Here is a 19,534-nt window from a genome sequence, read left to right on the forward strand (position 1 = left end):
ACTTGGCGGCTAGTTCAAGACGACTGTCACTGTAGAGTGCGATGCCACTTTCTCAGAGAGGAAGCGAGAGGGAAAGAATATGATACCGCAGCCCACTGTGGGGATGGATGTCGTTTGGGGGGTTTATTAGACAATATGCACTTCAAAAAGTTGCTTGCACGGCCATTCAACGGGATCTGGGATGTACTGCATTTGTTTTCACACCACTCTAGCCCTGACCACCTACACAAGAGGCTTCAGTAACTGTGTGTATTGTCTACTTGTGATCATGTCGGCTGAGAACCATCTTAGTGCCAAGTGTGAACACACATCCAGATATGATAATGATGCACTAAACTCTGACCTCATTATGCAGCAGATTATTCTGCCATACAGCAAAAGTGTCAAAACAAAAGAGCTATGCCAATATACAGCTATCCAACCAAGATAAACACTGCTTGACATTATCAGAATGGGGCAGTTGGGTACACCAAGTCCTGTCGATGCCCCACCCCGGTTCAATGTGTGTGCATCTGTGGTGGGGACAGTCAGAGCTACGAGTGAGACAGCAGGCCGGCCGATATGGCTGAACCTTGGACCGGTGCCACCTCAAACATGGATCAGCATGCACTGGAACACTGTTGCATCATGTGCGTTCCAATCATGTTGCTGTGCTACTCCGGCGTGACTGACTGTACTGGCTCAAGACTCTGGAGGAGGTGGCAGGCTGTGGTTGTTTGTCAGCTGATAAAATCACAAACAGAACTCAAAGTACAGTAACAGAGGAGAAACACAAATAAGGAGCAAGTACGTGTGCATACGCATGCCTCGATATACAAAATAACTAACTTTGTGAAACTTTTAATGGAATTGTGCCGGAAGGTCCAGTTATAAAGAGAAAAAAACCAAGATGAAAAGTTAGTCTTGATAATTAAAGTATTCACATGGTAAGTCATAAATATAAGATAACAAGTCGACTGTTATCACATAATTATGATTTATTTGGTCTCAAAATAGTGAATTATATGATAATTTAGACTTTTTTCTAAATCTGACTTATTTATCCCATAACTTTTTTTTTTTTTTTTTTTTTTTAAAATCAAGGTTTCAACTTCCCTTTTTCTTTAAATGGCAGAAATGGGCTTCCATAAAAGAGGCTGTAGTTTGTATTAATTTAAGGAAATTATACTGCGAGGCTTTTTTTTGTTCTCCATATATGAAGATAAGATGCAAAAAATACCAGAAATGCCTTTCAAAAAGCCCAATACAACATAAAACCATACCACGAAGCTATCAGTAACAACAAAAGCTGGACATTTCAAGCATGCAAGGCTGAATAGGAAGCAGTTTTATTGCTTATACCATATGCGTGTTTTCATTCTTCTGGTCACTCAGTCTTAACATTCCCGAGTCTTTTAGAGTTGCACCACAGGTAAAACTAAGCTTATCATGAATAGGAGCTATTCTTGAGTTCACTACGTAAACACAAACTGAGGACCGAGGATTGCTGCCTGCTCTATTTATAGCCAGCTGGGAGTTTGCTTTTCCTTAGTGTCCCAGATCCTGAGAAACCAGATTTTTCCACTGGGAAGAAGGCCAGCAGCACATGCCATCAACAAATACAACACTTATGTATTCAGGGGAGCAATGAATATATTTTTTAATTTTGATTTTTTTCTAAAGACACACCTACCATTCTAACAACTACAAAAAGGGTACATAGTTTTAATAGTTTCCATAGTTTCAACTGCATTGAAGTCAAGCCAGGACAGCCTTATACACCCTGATCATATTGTATATGCTGTAATCAGTTACATACATAAGATATTTGAAAAGGACAAGATTTTGCATGCAAACATTCCTTTATGGGAAGAGACTTCTCCACAGTGCTTGGCAGCTCTGTGACTCTTGCATACCAAAGCTGTCACACTGTGGCTTCACTCTTGCCAGAGAGTCAACACAAATGAGAAAACAAGGTGCAGTTTGCAGTGTCACAAATCCGTACTCCACAACAGCTTGGAGTGTAACTTGAGAAAACTCTGTTACTGTAGAAATGCAATCCCCTGGTATAATATCAGCTATTGTTGCTCAGAAGCTTTAGACCTCAGGGTGCCAGTATACGTCACCCGAGATCTATTCACCGAACACAACTAATGAACTCCAGCACTGGCTCATAACATCCTCGGTGTCAAGTTAAAATAAACACTGACCATCCAGAGGACAGCAGACTAATTTAAGCACGACTGCAACAAAATATGCACATTACAGCAATCTAAAAGTATGTGTAAATGACCATGCACTTCATGGCAACATATGGCACTTAACACGTTTTCCACATTTTGAAAAAACTGTCCAGCTGCTCTAAATTTAAGCGTGACGAGAATCCCCAACAGATTTGGGAAACATGCGAGTTTCAAGTGAGAGTGATCTCTGACGTACCTGAACAGGATTCTCTTGAGAAGCTGCTGGTCTCCTTCTGTGTAGCCTGGCCAGTCCTTCTGAATTTCCTTATACAAAAAGTCCTTTAATGTGAAGGTGTTGTCTTTCCCATTCAGGTTCGCCACCTACGAAGTGAGAAAAGTGGCACGGGTGAGTCTTAACTGCGGGGGAAGGGATAGCTTCACTGTGAGTGACACGTGGTGTGTGTATAACCTGTTGCAGGTGGCTATCCAGGTAGTCTTTGTCTAATGGTAGGAGACCATCTTTCTGCAGCCTCAGGATCAGCTCGGGCTTCTTGTAAGGCTTGAGGGCCAACAGGTGTACGAGGCGCTCCCGGAGTGGCCTGTGCTGAGCTGTGCTCTTCTTTAGCGTTCCGCTAGAGATGATGACAGGCCGAGACGTCCTCCGTGAGGGGGCGATGTCTGACAGGCCAGGTGCCGGTTTCCGGATCTGAACCTTTTTACCTGAGGTGTGGAGGAGTTCCAGAAGTGAAGGAGGCCAACATTAGACAAGATTAACATGATATATACAATTTTGTTTATCTTGCCGACTAAATTTTGCATGTAATCTAATGAATAGTTTCTACAGTTTACCTCACAGTCCAGTTCCTAGTTGTGTTGAGAATTTAAGGTCAAAGGAGGACGTAAGCACTACAACCTACCACTGACACAAACATGCTGAAACAAACATGCTGATAGAAACTCAAGTGACTTTTTGGCTGCTAGCCAGCACTTGTTTACATTCTTAAGAACATAAAATAACTATAATCTCAGAAAGAAATGCATTCATTTCTGTCAACATTTTCTTTTTAACTCAGTGAGTGATAATGGCTGCGAACTTGCAGATGAGTCACAAAAGATGCATCATAAGCTGATCTTTACCGCTGCCAGGTCCGTCCGAACTCACATTACATTATACAAACATCAGCTATTATCGCCTCTCCCACTGAGACCTTTTTTCAGGTGATTCAGATTCACATTAATCCTGTGTTGCCTCCTACTGAGAACAAAACACTCTTTGGCTCCACAGCACACATGGACTAAACAGTTTTTGACTCACCGCTGAACAATGAATAGGCTGGATTCATTTCTTTTCTGTGCCTGCTGTGCAACAGTAAATGTAGCACGATGGGTTTTACAGTTTAGGTCAGAGACTAAAACAAGAGGTCAGAAAGTTGATGCCTGGGGACATTTCTGCCTCTGTGCCTTTAAATTACATTCATGGGGTTAGGGGGAAATAAGAGGATCACTGTGCATGTAGCACATTATATGTTTGGCCACCGAGGAACCGACCACCATCAAATTCAATAAAGTCCAGGTTACAGATGAGGCATGCTGGCAGTATGCTGGCCTTCTGCCATTCAGCCTCAGACCAACAAAACCTGCCTGGTGCAATGTGAGCCCGTTCACCAGCAGAGAATGGCTACACAAACACATGAGCCTTTTGGATGATTGCAGAAATTCTTCCAGTCTCTTCATGCATTTTAACTTCAAAACACCTTATCTGTGTTTACATGGAAATATTTCCATCCCATCAACCTAAAGTTATTAAAAAAAAGCCTCTGACTGAGAAAATGACTGGCGTATGCTGGGTGGTCTGCCTGTGTCTGTGCCATGTTTCCTCACCTACATATCTCCCCCCCGGCTTGATGACAATGGCACTCCTACTACGAGTCTCCTCCTCAACCTGGGCCATGCTTTCCCTGGCCTTCTGGTAGGAGTCGTCTGTGGCACATACTGTAATCTTGTCCTGGATCCCACCCAAACAATCCAGCTGAATGCTCCCTTCACTGCCAAAACAAAGAAGAGACGGTGAGAGAGGGAGACAGGGATAGACAGGAAAAAAAAAACAATATCATATTATATATTAGACAATGCTACCTTAAAATACTCAACATAAACCCACCACTTCAAGTTAATTCTCAGCATTAACCTTAAACCTCTCACTATTTGCAATAACCCATCCCCATCACTGTGCATTCCTCCCCAGATGAGATCCATTAAACACCCCGAGGGCACAACTATTATTTTTTCAATTTCCATCCAACTGTGGGTTCCCACAGTACGACTCACTGCAGCATCAAATCCCATTCTTTCCTGACTTTCCGGCTCTCTTTGATTCCTCTCCACTTTGATGAGGATTTGGCAGAAAATGAGATGGTGCTGGCGCAGTCGCTGGAAGCTGAGCTTCGTCATTTGGGTTTTAGATTGGAACTCGAGGTTGATTAGGATCCAGTCAGAGATGTGGATGAACTCCACCTGACCCACTTGTTAAAAATATTTCCAGTATAATAAGGTCAGAAACTTGACAGTCAGAGAAGCAGAAGGTTCTTGTTGTTCCTCATTCTGTTTCTCTACTTCCTTCCCCTTTCAACATAGACATCTGGCGCTATTCATATGATTCAGTAAACAGTTTTTTTTCTGCATACGTTAGGCTGGAGAAAGCGTGCCAAATGAGTTTATAAAAAGTGATGAACCCACATCATAAGCAGGTCTTTTGTCGTTGCAACTGCTACTAAAGAAACAGACAACACTTGCAGCACGACGAAGGGCTGCAAATATTAGAGTTTAAATATTTTTGAACTCCTTTAAATGTAAATTGAAAACATAAACACACAGGCATAGCTAAAATGCATTCACCGTTTCTGTTTTTCATTCAACAGATTCACTCTTCTGTCTAATACTGTAGTTGGAAAAATACTGGAAGAAAAATGGATGAAAGGTCAGATTTGATTGGATTTTAAACAAACATTGTGTCTCACTTGCCTGTATCACTGTTTCACGTGTTTTATTGAAAAGTAATAGGGCATGTACATCTTTTACCAGATTAGTGCCATCAAACCTCAGGGTTGCAGCTTTCCATTTAGTAGCTGCTACTTGGAGCCAAATCATCTCACTCATTCACCTCATGTCCCAACTATGTTAAACAGACTGTCTGCCTGGAAACACTCATTAGTTAACTGTCCAAAGACCATTTACACAGAGCTCAAAGACAATAAGGCCACGATTCAAATGCTCAACCAGAATTTATGTAAATATGTCAATACAGTTCGTGAATTTGTGTTTTCTGAAAAAGAAGAATTAGTTGCACGTTTGACAAAAGAGAAAGGAAAGTGAGTGAGATGCAGTGTTTGCCTTCACCTTGTGATGTACTGCTGGATGCAGTCGAAGCTGCCCTGCGGGTTATCTCTGCCCACATTTGACAGGTAGAAAGTAAACGTTTGCAGTTCACTGGAATTTTCTGACCGTGGTATTGAAATTTTCTGTCGAAGACAAAGAAGAAAAACATGAACTTATGAAATCAACATGAAATTAAATCATGCAGTGTCAGAACAAGGACCCCCAAGTTCCTGCATACACTTAAAAAAATCTTTATTTATTAATGAAACTATTTTTCCAGAACGATTACTCATCTTCATAAATGTGTGTTCACCCTGTAATTTTTTGGACCTCAGTGAGGTACTTTTCAGACAAGCACCAAGAAAGAATGACTAACTGCACTCCGCACCCTTTTTGTAGACTTAAACACTCATTTTTCTTTCTGATGTATTCAGTATTATAAACTGCCACTGTTGTATACCTGGAAAAACTGGCCCAGACTAGACAAAGCTGTGAATAAGCCCAAGGCATTTTCTCACTGGCTTCAAAAACACTGCAAACCTCACAAAAAGCAGCATAACATCTTCTCTTCTCTACCTTACTTCTACTAACGACTGTCTGTGCACTGCATGGTGTTCCTAATTGTGTTTCCAACATGTGACTGGAGAAACCACAGGTAAATTACAATAACAGAAGAACTATGATAGGTATTTCCCCAGACCTTCAACGCAATTATGCATAAATACCTCTCCATACCACCAGGTAGCGGCAGTCTGTATTCGAAATTCAGAGAGGGACAAACAGTTATGACAAAGCAGAGTTTTTTGACAATACTCTTGCTATATATGGCCACCTGTAATCAAGAATAAGTCTCATAGCAAGTAGCAAATGGCAATGGGGAAGAGGCGAAGGCAAAAATAACGGGAAACCGCGCTAAATGGGTGAAATCGTGGTTATTACAACATCAGGCTCAAGATGTTTTTCTTTCTTTTTCATTGCTCTTCCCCTGAACTGATTCGCTTAGCTGAACAGCACATCAGAGTGATTTCTCTCACCAATGGCGTCTGGTGCCGATTCTACCTGCTTAATTGGTCATAAAGCTGCGAAAAAGGGCTGACAAACAACTAGGTCCACAGACGCTCACCGACAGACCTGATATTGGTGTGTCAAGGCCCATTTCTAATTTCAATACGATACCTTGTAAAACATCGATATTTGATACCATGTTCGATACCACAAGGACAAATTGACGCAACTTTGAGTGCATAAATTTTTTGATTTTTATTGAAGTATAAATATAGCAGGGCTTGTGTCCTGTTTGATAAGCTAAGTATATTAAGTATCAATATTTATCGATATTTTTGGGCAACACTACTACTGAGGAGGTGGAACTGAACTGTGAACTCGTTTCCTAACCTCTGCTGGACGCTTTGTTTATAAAACTAATTTGAAAAGTGACAACTGGGATGCACATGTTGTATTTCTGCTTTAGAATACATCTCACACTATTACACTTCAGCACAGGGTGAAACGGTTAATTTGGACCAGTTTTAATGCAGCAGTCAGTAATCTTCTTAGAGAGAAATGCAAAGGAGAGAGCAGGGAAAGCACAGGGTGACACTGAAATTGTACTTTGTTGCTTGAATCCACCTCAAAATAGTTTTAACACACCATCATTACAACATGTACTCGGAGCGAGTTAATTTGACAACTCCTACAGAGAAAAACTTCAGTTAAAGTAGCTTCAGACTGATGGTAAGAGCAGGCAGAGGGTTGTGTTTCCAGCAGGGCCTGGCAGGCTGACCCCCTGCTCAGCTCTGTTTTCCTGAGCATGAATTCAAGTGGTGTCACAGCCGAGGACTGAGCATCACACTGAGCCAGGGTAACAAAAGATAGCCGAAGTAACCAATCAGATTGTGCCCTAGCGCTGGTCCTCTTGAACAGTGACTTAACCTGGATCAGAGGCTCAGCCTGTGACTCACTGCTGGGACTGACATGTGGCCTCACTGTGGGCAGCTCAGCTCTGTTTACCAAAGGTCTCGACACGTGTGAAGGCTGCAGGTGGCCAACTATAAATAAATACAATGTCCTTTATTTGCCCTCCTGTGCTCTCAGTTATCAATAATGCTCCACTCCTATAGAACTACACACACTACCTCTTCTGCAGTATACCTTATTGAAAATATAAACTATTATTAGTATAGTTTTGCTTTTTATTATCGTCAGGATCACCATTACCGACCTTATTACCTCCTGAAGACCTCCTATGCCACAAGGTATGGTTGTAAAGTACACATTCATGAAAGCAGGAGGTGGAGACATTTTTGGCAGCAGAAGTGGGAAAAAAAACCAAAAACCTCATTATAAAAGGACAGTCTGAAACCCTCATGATGAGCTGACCTGCCCCCCAGGTAATAAGATATGTTAACAGTATAGGTTCTGAATGTCCTTGCTCTTTATCTGCACTGCTGCTCCTCCCCATCTCTTGCCCAACAGGCAATGCTACACCTAAACAGCATTCCTTGTTAAGTCCTACATTATGTTTAAAGCTATGGCTAAGCTACCAGCCAGTGCTGCCACTGCCAGCAACTCTGGATAGCCCAGTCATGACACTGTTAGCCACATATTCACATGTATCTCTGCTTTAAAATGTGAATTAAAGCAACGAAAAAGAAAAGCAAATCCTATCACACACACACGTTATGCCGCTTACTCCAGGATCATTCAACCTCTACAATTTAGTGTTTGTTTGTATGAGGGTGTTGGAGCCTATGCCCAGGCTCAATGTTGAAATCCACATAACAGGAACATAAAACCGGATGAGGCAGTCTGATTACATGAAAATGAGCTGACACCGATTGTACTGTGTACTGAAGTTGTACTGTGTCACAGGGTTAAAAACATCTGTGTCATTGCAAAAACACAGTGGATAAAGGTTGAGTGTGTGAATCCAGAAATGAGAGGCAGAGGTACTGACTGAAAAGCCAGGCACCGGGGAGTGACTCAGTTGAATCACTGACTCACGTCGGAGAGGATGAAAGAGGCTCCTCCACACCAAATGGCTCATGCCCTGGTTAAGCAAACCTGTGAGTGTTGCACCATGATGTGCATTCATCCTTTTGCTAATCCATGAAAGGGAACAGCTTCTTGACAAAATGGGTCATCATTATGATGAAAGCTGACACTCCCTTTGTCGCCGTTAGGTTCGTCAGTTTCTGTTTCCTTTAAAGTTGTACAAATCTCCTTTGTGCACTTTGCAATTAAATAGCTTGCCAGCAACACTCTCAAAGTTGTGTGTCTATAAAGTATGTATGATTCTGATGTGATGCGGGACATACATGTGTTCAATTCTGGTGATGTTTTTGTGTCTGAGGACCCCCTTGAAAACAAGATACTGTAACTCAAGAGGTTAAATAAAATGATTTGGATATAAATAATGTTGACTCGCAGTCTGAAGTAACGTAGAATCAGTATTATATCAAGGGGCTCCAGGGTGCGACTATTTTGATTGCACAGACGCCCAAAAATCTGTTAAGGGCAACTCAACATTTTCAGTGGTCACAAGCAACGGTGCGCCTGATATTCAGCAGGTCAGATTTTAATTGTCAGCTTTTATATCATTTAATGGTTTTAACAATACCCCAATAATATTAAAGGGTTTGACTTTGTCAGGCACTTTAAACATCAGCCATATCTAATTTTTCAAACAACTGTCGAACAATTGTTGTCTGGAGCCCTTTATATGATCGATTTCAATTCATCAACTTTACAACACAATGATTGGAAAACTAAGGTAATTTGACCAAGTCTGGCCAGAAAATAAGCCAACCACTGGTTATTTTCTGAACTGCTCCATCCTGCACAACAAAAGGGATAATCTAGCTTTGGATACTGTAACTTCTTCTCTTAGGAATAACTAAAAACCTCTACATTAAAATGACTTGCTGATTAAAATCCCTCCCTGCTACAGCGCCTGTTAAAGTCTTTATCAAAGCTTTGAGAGCTTTAGCCTGCTGTTGCCACAAAACCTAGACAAAACAGAGCAGAAGAGAACACATTAAAGAGCCAGGAGAGATTACTTAAAACATGGGATGAAGGGCAGGGACTGACAATGAACCACATCAATCCTACAACTAATAATCCCCTTTACACAACATTTTCTAAGGGTGGAAGTGGATTTTAAACAGGTTATCCAACCACCTCCTCCTTGATCCTCCTGCAGCTAGCCGCATCTTCTCATTCTACTTGGCGTCTAGTGAACAATGCCTCTTTTCAGGTTGACCCCCACACACTTTGTCTAGTCCTCTCTCCAAGGCCAGAGGAAAGGGAGGAAGTGAAGAGACAGAAATGGAAAAAAAAAAATAAGAATCAGACAGAGGCCTGACGCATGAAGACAACTTCAAAAAGATGGTGAAGAGTGCTGGCTGTGCAAGTGGTTTGCTTCATCTGTACTGTTAAAAGAAGAACACACTGTAAAGACTACAAAGACCGACCCTTGACATGTATGTACTGTCTGCTCCTGCTTGAGATAACTAGTCAGCAGTTCTTCTTCGTCTTCTACAATCACTTTGGGAGTAAGAATACAAGCTACAATTTTACACAACCGTAAGTTTTTCTAAAACAATACTTTATGTTCACAGGGCTACCACACCTTCTTAAACCTCAACTTCAAGGACTTTCTGACCCAGTTAATTCAAATTCAAGGACCCAGCATGGCATAGTTTTAGACACAGAATCAAGGTTAGGGTTACAACACTGAGAATTTTTATATGATGAAGTAGCAGGCTTCTCTTGGCTTTCTCGCCTGCCTGCCTAAACCTGCCCCATTCGACTTAATCACTCATGCACATGTGCGACTGTTGCACTTTCTTGAGGCTGGTGGCATGTCAAACAATGACGCAACTGCAGGAGACATACAGGCAGACAGTAAAACGTAGCCCATTCACTAACATTACCACAAAAAATCAAAAAGGACTTCAATGCTGGTTCTTGCACAAAATACATCGGCACGCCCAAAGGCCCATTGCTATTAATGTCTATTTCAAAAAAGTTTTTAAAAGGCCTTGATTTTTTCCCTCAAATTCAAAAGCTTTCACAGATTTTGAAGGAGCCTTGTGTTCAGAATATGAATTAATAAAATCTGTTTGAAAAAGAAAAATGCAGCTGGGACTGAGTAGTTTTGCTTTGAGATGTCTTCTTATTCAGTTGTCTTTGGCAGGTGGAAGACAAAGAGTAAACGTGAGATGAAAACTAAGACAAAAAAACAAACGACAGGGGTGACACTGCTGATCTGCCCTGATCAGCAAACCATGAGGGACCTCACTTCCTGACTGCCTCTGCAGCAGATTAAACACACTAAATGACCCAACAGCTGTGGAAGGGTCGACTCATGTCAACCATGCTGGCTGGATGCATCACAAAATCTATGATCAATATTTAACCACATACGCTTGACGATGGCCTGAAAACTGTTGCTCTGGTTAGTCATAGGGCTGTGTGATGATATCAGGTGATGACAGTAAACTGTTTTTTTGGTTGTGACGCAAATCACACTCTTCTATGACAATATTTTTCCTCATTGGATGACACTTTCCATTCTTACACATGGCACGGACACAGACACAGGAAATTTGCAAGACAAACAAACGTGGAGAACAGTGAACGTGAAACACAACGGGGTAAGTCTGGACAGAAGAAAGGACTCTGACCAGAGGGGCAAGTTCTGTCATTTGGCTTGGTTGTGATAGTTTGACATGGACCAGAAAATTGGTCCCCAGAACCGACTCCAACACCATCAACCTCTTTTACTACCTGTGCAAGACTAACATCAAACAGTTTGAGAAAGTCTACAGATGAGACACAAAAATACAATTAACTGCTCAAAACAAACCCGAGCCTCAGATGTTGGGTTATTTGTTTTGCAATCACAGGTGAAAAGTGTTTTCACTCTTACCATTTTATATATTTTTTCAGATGTTTAGTTGAAAATTTGCAAAAAGGTTCTAAATAAAAAAGGGGAAAATAATCAAATGTGATTAAGTATCTCTTATTTGTTGCTTGGTACAGATTTCAAAATGTAATAATATATAGGTCTTCCCATGTGGTCATTTTATATAAATTATGTATTCATTGAATTTATAGAAACTGTGCTATATTCATGACATGTATTGTTATCTGGGTATGAAATTGTCTTTATGGGAAAAGAAGATTCATAGATCATATCACACAGCCAGAGTTTGTTTCAGACTCACTTCTTCCAGTGCCGACAAACAGCAATTCAGTAAGAGAGGGGGTGGAGTGTCAGACGGAACAAGCATAAAACATCTCCATATCCTCACTGCCACAGGCCTCTTGTTCAGTGATAATAAAGGTGTTCTGCCAAACTCAAAAATATGCATAATGACAGATTGTTTTAAGTCGCATCAACAGCCAGAAAGAAATTAGCAGGAGAAACAAGCCCAGAGGGTGAATTCCGGCTTCACTGACCATGTTGTAGTTTTTCTGCATCATACATGTTTTGAGCAGCCCACCTGTGTTTTCCCTTTGCATCTTTCATCCATTTTTAGTCTTTACAGCTTTTTCCCTTCTAATAAAAGGTGCATGAAACTTGTTATGTGCGTGCACACTTAGTCAGAGCTCAGGCAGAGCTGTACAAGATGAATGAATACGAGTGAATGAAAATGGGATGTCATCGTGACAGCCACGCCATCTGCTCTGTAATTTAGCCACTTTTACACTTCTGACTCGCATTCGGATCTCAACACGAACAGATTTTCCTCCATGGTGTGCTGCTGCATTAGTAAAATGCACGCATTACTTAGTATTTCAATTTCCTACAAACATCAGATAATGAACAGCAGGTCTGACATATCATTTGCGAAACTGACGAATATGACTTAATGACACATGCATGCATGGGATGTCATAGATATACATTTCAATGCCTGCTAAAAAGGAGCTCTAAAGCCAGTTAATGACAAACTCTTTCTGCAAGAGCCTAACACAATAGGCAAGAGTCACATTGAGTTATCTGGCTATGAAGACAAACACAACCTATTGGTTCAGAGAAAACTAACATTTACTTGATGATAAAGCCTCGAGTGAAAGAGGATGAAAGATGGAGTCTGGCTGTATGCAGGATTGCAGTATTCGGCACGGCAACGTTCCCAATTTAACACAAAAACAGTGACAGCAGGAAGGCAGCAGCATCAACCGTATGAAGACTCCTGGAGGAGGTTCTTGTAGATGTGTGTGAAGAATGATTACTGATCATGGCATTTTGTTAACACTGACTCATGAAAGGCTTGAAGCAAAGTGACACTTAAACACTGACTCTCTATTGTAAATGTAGAAATCATAGATCATAACAAAAACACAAAAAAAACCCCACAGACCTCAGCTACAGCAACTATCATATCCAATATCTTACAGCCAATGTTTTCAGGACAACATATGAAACTATGACTGCCGCTGCCTGAGGTCTATCTTTGTAGAGGGTGAGTGTATTGAGAGCTTACAAGCTGTGTGTGTGTGCAGTGCAGCTGTTGGTAATGTTGCTTGTCATCTGTGTGCTTTAGACATGAGAGTGACAACTTAAAGAGTAAATTTATTATTTATGTACCTGCAGGTCAGAATATAAACAAGTCAACGCTCCATCTATTTACTCTCTTCCACGAGAGGCAATTTGCACATGTTGAATTTTAGAACTGACTTGACGTGGAGAAAATATATTGCTGTTGCTGCGTATAATCTAAAAATATTCTTTATTCATCAAGCAAGAAAACTTGTATTTTTGTACAACTTCTTTCTTTTCATAGTTTTGGCTGCCATGTTATTGCTGAGTAATGCCATTTTCAAAATGTCACTGCTGGGGATGTTGCAACAGCGTCAGGAAGAAGCACTTTAGGGTAAACAGCTCAGCTCAACAATCCTCCTCAACAAATGGAGAAAATTGCCCAAGTTTAGATGCTGAGACTGTGTACCAGTGTAACAGGTAGCAATTGATTAATAATTAATCACCCTTCTACAACAGTGACCCACATTCGACCTGCTTTGCTAAATATGGTGCCAACATGTGCTGCACATTTTATATCACAATTGATTACCTATGATACGAGACAGAGCTGAGATTTTTGGAAACGGTGATGAAAATACCAGCCTTCACTTGCTAATACGGCTTTATCCACGCTCGGAGTAAGTGTGAAGATTTTAGAGTTTTTTCATTGAGGGAATGGATGTTACACTGTCTATATTTAGAAAGACAAATGGACAGTGATAAAACAATGATGGTAAAGAGAAACAAAAAAAGGCTGCTAACAAGGTTTTAAGAAAAAATAGCATTACTCAGGAGGGTTCTGTGAAGCGCAGTCAGTTTCCCTGCCCTGTTCGTAGTATTTTCTGTAACTAAGCAACCGACCGGAGAGTGTTCAACTTCCTTCCTGTTTACACCAGCACGCGCATGCCCAGTGTACGTGGATGGCCATGTGACCCTTTTGTTTTAAAATCCTGTTAACCCAAAATATCTGTGTACGTATGGATGAGGCCTAAGACATATCATGGAGATACTATAAATCCCGGTATTGTGACCATATTAAGAACAACGCCCACAACCAGCCAATAATAATAATTAGAATAAAATAATAATAATGTTTTGGACATAAAGGAAATCCCTAACAAACCAGCCCTTTGGATACCACACCGAATTGTCTATTCAATCTGATCCAATTTCAAATAGAAAATCTGAAAAGCATCACTTCTTCAAACCACTCTACAGTATCTTAGAGACGTCTCAGAGAGACAGGTACATTAAGATCAAATTTCATCATCAGCCAAAGTTCCTGGACAGGAACAGGCTACTACACTGTCTACTACATAACAATACATGGGGGGGAAGATATACTGACCGAACAAGTGAGAAGTTGTTAAGAACAAGGCAGCAACGTGACATCTTCAGAGGTTTAGAAGTATTTTTCCCGCCATGCCAGACATGGTCAATGTTTGGCACATTATGGAGCCAAAGCATAATAAAGCAAATCTTGTTGCCAGTTGCACGAGAGGCTGGGGAAACATTTGGCTGACCAGGTCTCTGTGACAGTAGTGCATTAAGATCAAGCAATGTTGACACAGCACATGACACATATGCCAAAAAGTACATCATTAAATTCAGAACAGCTTTGCCAGCATCTTTTTGCTGCTGTCGAAGGCAGCCACTTTAAGACATGGTACTGAAGTGTCATGTTGGAGGAAAAAAATAACTAGTTTGCAGCTGACACCAGTGTTTGCATAATCACATGTCTTGTTTGAAAAATTGTGTGTGTGTGTGTCAGGTGATGTTTGAGCTTTCAAATACTCTTGAAAATTTGAATTTCTGCTTTCTAACTCTGACATGTGAATTTTGAAAAGCATGTTAGCAGCTAACTGTGGTGATTCAGCAGGTCAACTTTGATAATACCCTATGAAAAAGACAAAACTGTGTATGCACTTGATTGAAAACAGTGATGGGAAGAGAGAGTGTGAGAGAAATATTTTCTTACCCCTTGGTTTCCATTAAACCTGATCAATGGTCGTGATGACAGGACCTAGAAAAGACAAGAACATCATTGTTAAATAAGTGACACTGTTAACACATTAAAAGATTCATTTAGGCAAACTTCTTGTGAAGATCTTATCAGTTCCCATAAGTAACTGCTTAGATATCTGTTTAAATAAGAGCAATTAATAAGACCAAAGAGACAATGGAAGTGCAAATTATTGCTGAAAGCAGTACATTAGCTTTTAAAGGTATGCACCAAGTAGAGAAATATCAATTCATAAATGGTTATGGGTTAAATCCATCATAATCTAAGAATTGATTGAGTTTCCTTTATTCTTCCTTTGTTTTCAGCTTTGGGAAAGAAGACCAGATATTTTACATATAACCAGTTTAACACAGGCTGACTGTGGCCAACATCTCCTTTAAACAAAGTTTTATGTAAATCTTTTACAGAGAAACCACAATTTAAATATCATTTTCTATTCAAAACAGAAGAGAGATTACAGTTTCAAATTAGCTTTAGCTCAATTATAATCATGAGGACAAATATTCCTCTGTATTAGCACAGTATACACCATTTCTTCAGGGCAAGCCTATTACCAAGAACTAATTTGGTTTTGTCATCTATTAAATTCAAAAGGCAAATTTTGATTAAGTCCTTTTCAAGATCACATTATTTATACAATATACACATTTATTGTATTTAAGAGAAATACTCATGAAATCAATCAAGTAGCATATTAAAACATAAAAATAAGAGTATATGTAATTGGTATGGTTTTTTCAGTTTAAAATGGACCATTTGAAAATCTAAAGGACTAGAATGTGTGACCTTCACCCTCAATTAATTTCCTCTTCAAGCCAAAACAGTTAGCATGTCTGCTACCATCTGACAGAAACAGAGATGACTGTGTGTGTTGTTGTCCAGTCAGCCAGTCACCCAATAGCTGGAGCTCACCACTGACATTTTTCAAATACTTCGGACACTGAAGCTCCCAAATAAGGCTCAGATTAGTCTGGTCATCGTGTGAGGGAGAAATGCAGTCATTATGACAGAACTGCTGCAACTATTAGTTAATCAACAACAGAAAAATAATCTAAATATTTTTGAGTGATTTTTCAAGCAAATATGTTGCAATTTCCCCAGTGTCAGCTTCTCAGTTGTAAGGGTTTGCAAATTATTTTGGTCTTGCATGTCTCTTGGATAGTTGATTGGACAAAACAAGACATTTAACAAATTCACTTTAGACTTAACACAACTTTTGGCAGGCATTTTGGATTCATTTGTTTTACAGTTATTGTTTACAGTCTAGAAACGCCTGAAAAACTACAAGGAGGGACGGACATGGTATGATGACCTATTTCATATAATAAATGAAGATAGGCAGAATAATGACATCATGCAACAGTGAGTTATTTCAGTTTTGGAGATACAGGAAAAGAGGAAGAGCTGAAGAGAGTTTCTACTTCACTTTCATTTGCATTCAGCCGTTTCAGTATCACATCCAGATTCCTGGGGGTTTCTCAAAGCTGTTTTTGTTGTTGTATCATTTGATTTCTTATAAATTCCACATTTAGCATAATTTTCACCATTTCAAATCAGGCAAATCAGAAGAGACAGCAGTACTTTCATAGATTATGCAGGCCAGTGATATAGGAGGACTGTAAAAACAAATTTAAAGTGAACTGAGGTAACCAGAACCAAAGGCATGTTTATCAGTGGCCCGATTCTGGTTGACTGCAACAATTGGACAAACACCATGTTTTATATTAACCTCTGGGCTTTTACAATATAAAGCTGATGCGCTGATGAGAATAGCACATCAGAACAAACAGGAACACTGAGCAACATGCAGAAAGCTCTAAGCCAAAACTCTTTGCAAAGTCGAATGTATCTTCAAGAGTTTGTTTTGATGTCAAACTCGTGAATATGATTTGTTTTCAAAAACATTTTATCAGGAAATTCTACCAACACAAGAGACAAACTGAACTATGTAAGGAATATTTCATTTCACTGACTGGTGGAACGAAACATTCATGAGCATCAAAAGGAGAAGTTACTTTGACATTTCATCCTTCGTGCTGCTTTAGTGGATCAATGTGATCAAATGCGCAAGTTAAAAGTTCAAGGGAGGGCAAGCCCTTGAAAAGACACAACGTACTTTATATTCCTGTCTGATCTTGACCCAGAGATATGGAGAATGCATACAAAAATTGTGAGCTTCTGTCCTCTGTTTAGCGGCACTTACACTGTATCCTTCAATTTCTCAAGATTCAAGTCCAAATCAGTGTCTGGTTTCATTTTCCACTGGGTTAAAACAGGAAACTTTGGTTCTTAATTCCCTGACATTATGCAGACGTACCACACATTTTAAGCACGGTTGTTTGGAGAAAACTGCATCTCTGGCATGAACAAAAATCCTTTGCTCAATTCAAAATTCATGCTCAAACATTACTGACAGACATTTGGAGATTGTAGCCGTTACAAACAATTACCAAGTCTGTTGTAAGATTTATTTACATGACTCACTCACCATCCACTTCATATACTTCTAATTCAGCGAGTCAGGAACGGTTTCAATTGGGACTTTATTGTCACTGCTATCATTGCACATGGTAGGCTTTACACCTGCATGCTGCCATGCTCGCTGCAGCATTTAGCTAAGAGCACCACTGCGCCTAAGTACAGAGTCACAGAGCCTTTAGTGTGGCTGTCGACTGTCAGTCTTGTTATACAAAGACTTTACCAATTATAATATTGGGAATGATATCAGAGATTGAAGAAATAGTGAACTCTTGAATAGCACATTCACCTGACTTAATCCTAGAAAATAAAAAAAGAGAAAGCCACTCTTATTTATCTGCCAACAGTATAATACTGTGACACTTTGTCCTGAGCTCTGAACACTCACAGCCTATCCGGGATCAGCAGACCTTTCATGGAGCCACGCTCCCTGGTCTACCCCTGCAATGTTTAACACAGCACCAGTTTTAGCACTCCCACCCTATGCCCCCCCCCTCCCCCATCACAGCACTGCTAACATAGTGCTACCCTCAGCCTGTTCATTTGAATGGGCTGCTGACATGTCACTATTCTCTGGGACCTGAGCCCAGAATGTTCCACAGAGCTAACCTTAGGGACAGAGTACAGCTCCTGACCATGGTTCGATGACAAGGCTGTGGATGTTCCCACACGCTGCCAACCAGCGACAGTATGGGGATCAGCTGGACAGAGCATGGACTTTCAGCCAATCAGCCCGTGATAAATCTGAACTGATGACACTGTTGTTCAAGTCTGTTTCCTACTACAACATAAACGTTTGCCTTCAGACTGTACACTTCCTCTCCGTATTAACAAAGCAAGTGTCAAAAATTACAGCGACATGGACCTCAGCGTATTGTCGTTAATTAACAATCCAACATTCGCTGACAACAGCAAACATTCTCGTGTTGGCAGGTGAATGTCTTTTAAGGACTTACTGTCCGTTTCACACTGATCAAACAAATCCAAACAAAACAGTTAACCAAACCAAACCTAACATGTCAAACAGAGGGTTTAAGCAACAAGCAAGTGCCAATTAGACAAGCTTAGTCAGATAAATTTGCAATAGTTTTGACAGATATCACAACTGCAATACGATTCAAGCTGTACTTAGGGCTGCGCAGTATGGCCTCAAAATAATATCACAATATCTGGCCGAAAAAATCAATTATCACAATATTTTTGACCAAAAAAAAAAACTTAAATATTGATATTGCAACAATATTGTAGGGATGACAATCGGTACTTTCACAAAATATTAACACAATGAGATTTCTGATCAATAATCAGCAGTAATATGGATATAATGACGTGTGTATAATGACGTGTGTGATATAATGAAGTGGGTAAAGGCAAGTATGAGAACAAGTAAAACACAACTTTACTGTTATGCACACACACAATGTTTGTGATGCATCTGGAGAACAAGATTTGTGGACCTTTATCAAAAATCTGCAGCCTCAGCCCTCTAGAATTTTTAATACTGTACTTACTATTCATATTGTGATTTTAAATAACTGTGTAGACCTAATGAGGTCACAGAACGAATGCTAAACACACTGGCATTTAGGCAACATGAATGAGTTCACCACTAATACTGGGTATGTGTGAGCCGTGTTGCCATGGATACGCATACTATATGCCTACTGTCTGGGTAATTTTCTGTCTGAAAGCATGGCAAACTGACCAAACTCAAACACAGACAAAGACTGAACATGTTGAATTAGACCAAACATCTCCAAACATACTAAAACAAATAGACAGACATGACACACAAAACAAACATCTGTGTTTGTAGGAGAATGTGTGATTGGTGTGCCATGGGCAGTGTAAACTGTTGCAACACAGAATTACCATCACTGTCAAACATTAGAATAATATTAGTAGTCAAAATTTTAAATGAAAAGCTCATCTTAAATCGGGATGTACTCTTTATGGCCCAAC

The 19,534-nt window shown here is 40.1% G+C and overlaps 1 protein-coding gene across 2 annotated transcripts in view; it reads right to left on the bottom strand.

Moving 5' to 3' along the window:
• The window catches only part of ell (elongation factor RNA polymerase II), a 35,778-nt gene that overhangs the window by 6,972 nt on the left and 9,272 nt on the right, over window positions 1-19,534 (bottom strand). For both annotated transcript variants that reach the window (XM_084355654.1, XM_084355655.1), the window contains exons 2-6: window positions 15,050-15,094; window positions 5,559-5,680; window positions 4,044-4,207; window positions 2,632-2,882; window positions 2,419-2,543 (exon numbers count right to left, since the gene is read on the bottom strand). In XM_084355654.1, coding sequence (XP_084211780.1) covers window positions 2,419-2,543; window positions 2,632-2,882; window positions 4,044-4,207; window positions 5,559-5,680; window positions 15,050-15,094 — 707 coding nt within the window. The remainder of the gene's footprint in view (window positions 1-2,418; window positions 2,544-2,631; window positions 2,883-4,043; window positions 4,208-5,558; window positions 5,681-15,049; window positions 15,095-19,534) is intronic.

This window comes from Pagrus pagrus, assembly GCF_965226575.1.
Source record: "Pagrus pagrus genome assembly, chromosome: 6".
Classification (NCBI taxonomy): Eukaryota; Metazoa; Chordata; class Actinopteri; order Spariformes; family Sparidae; genus Pagrus; species Pagrus pagrus.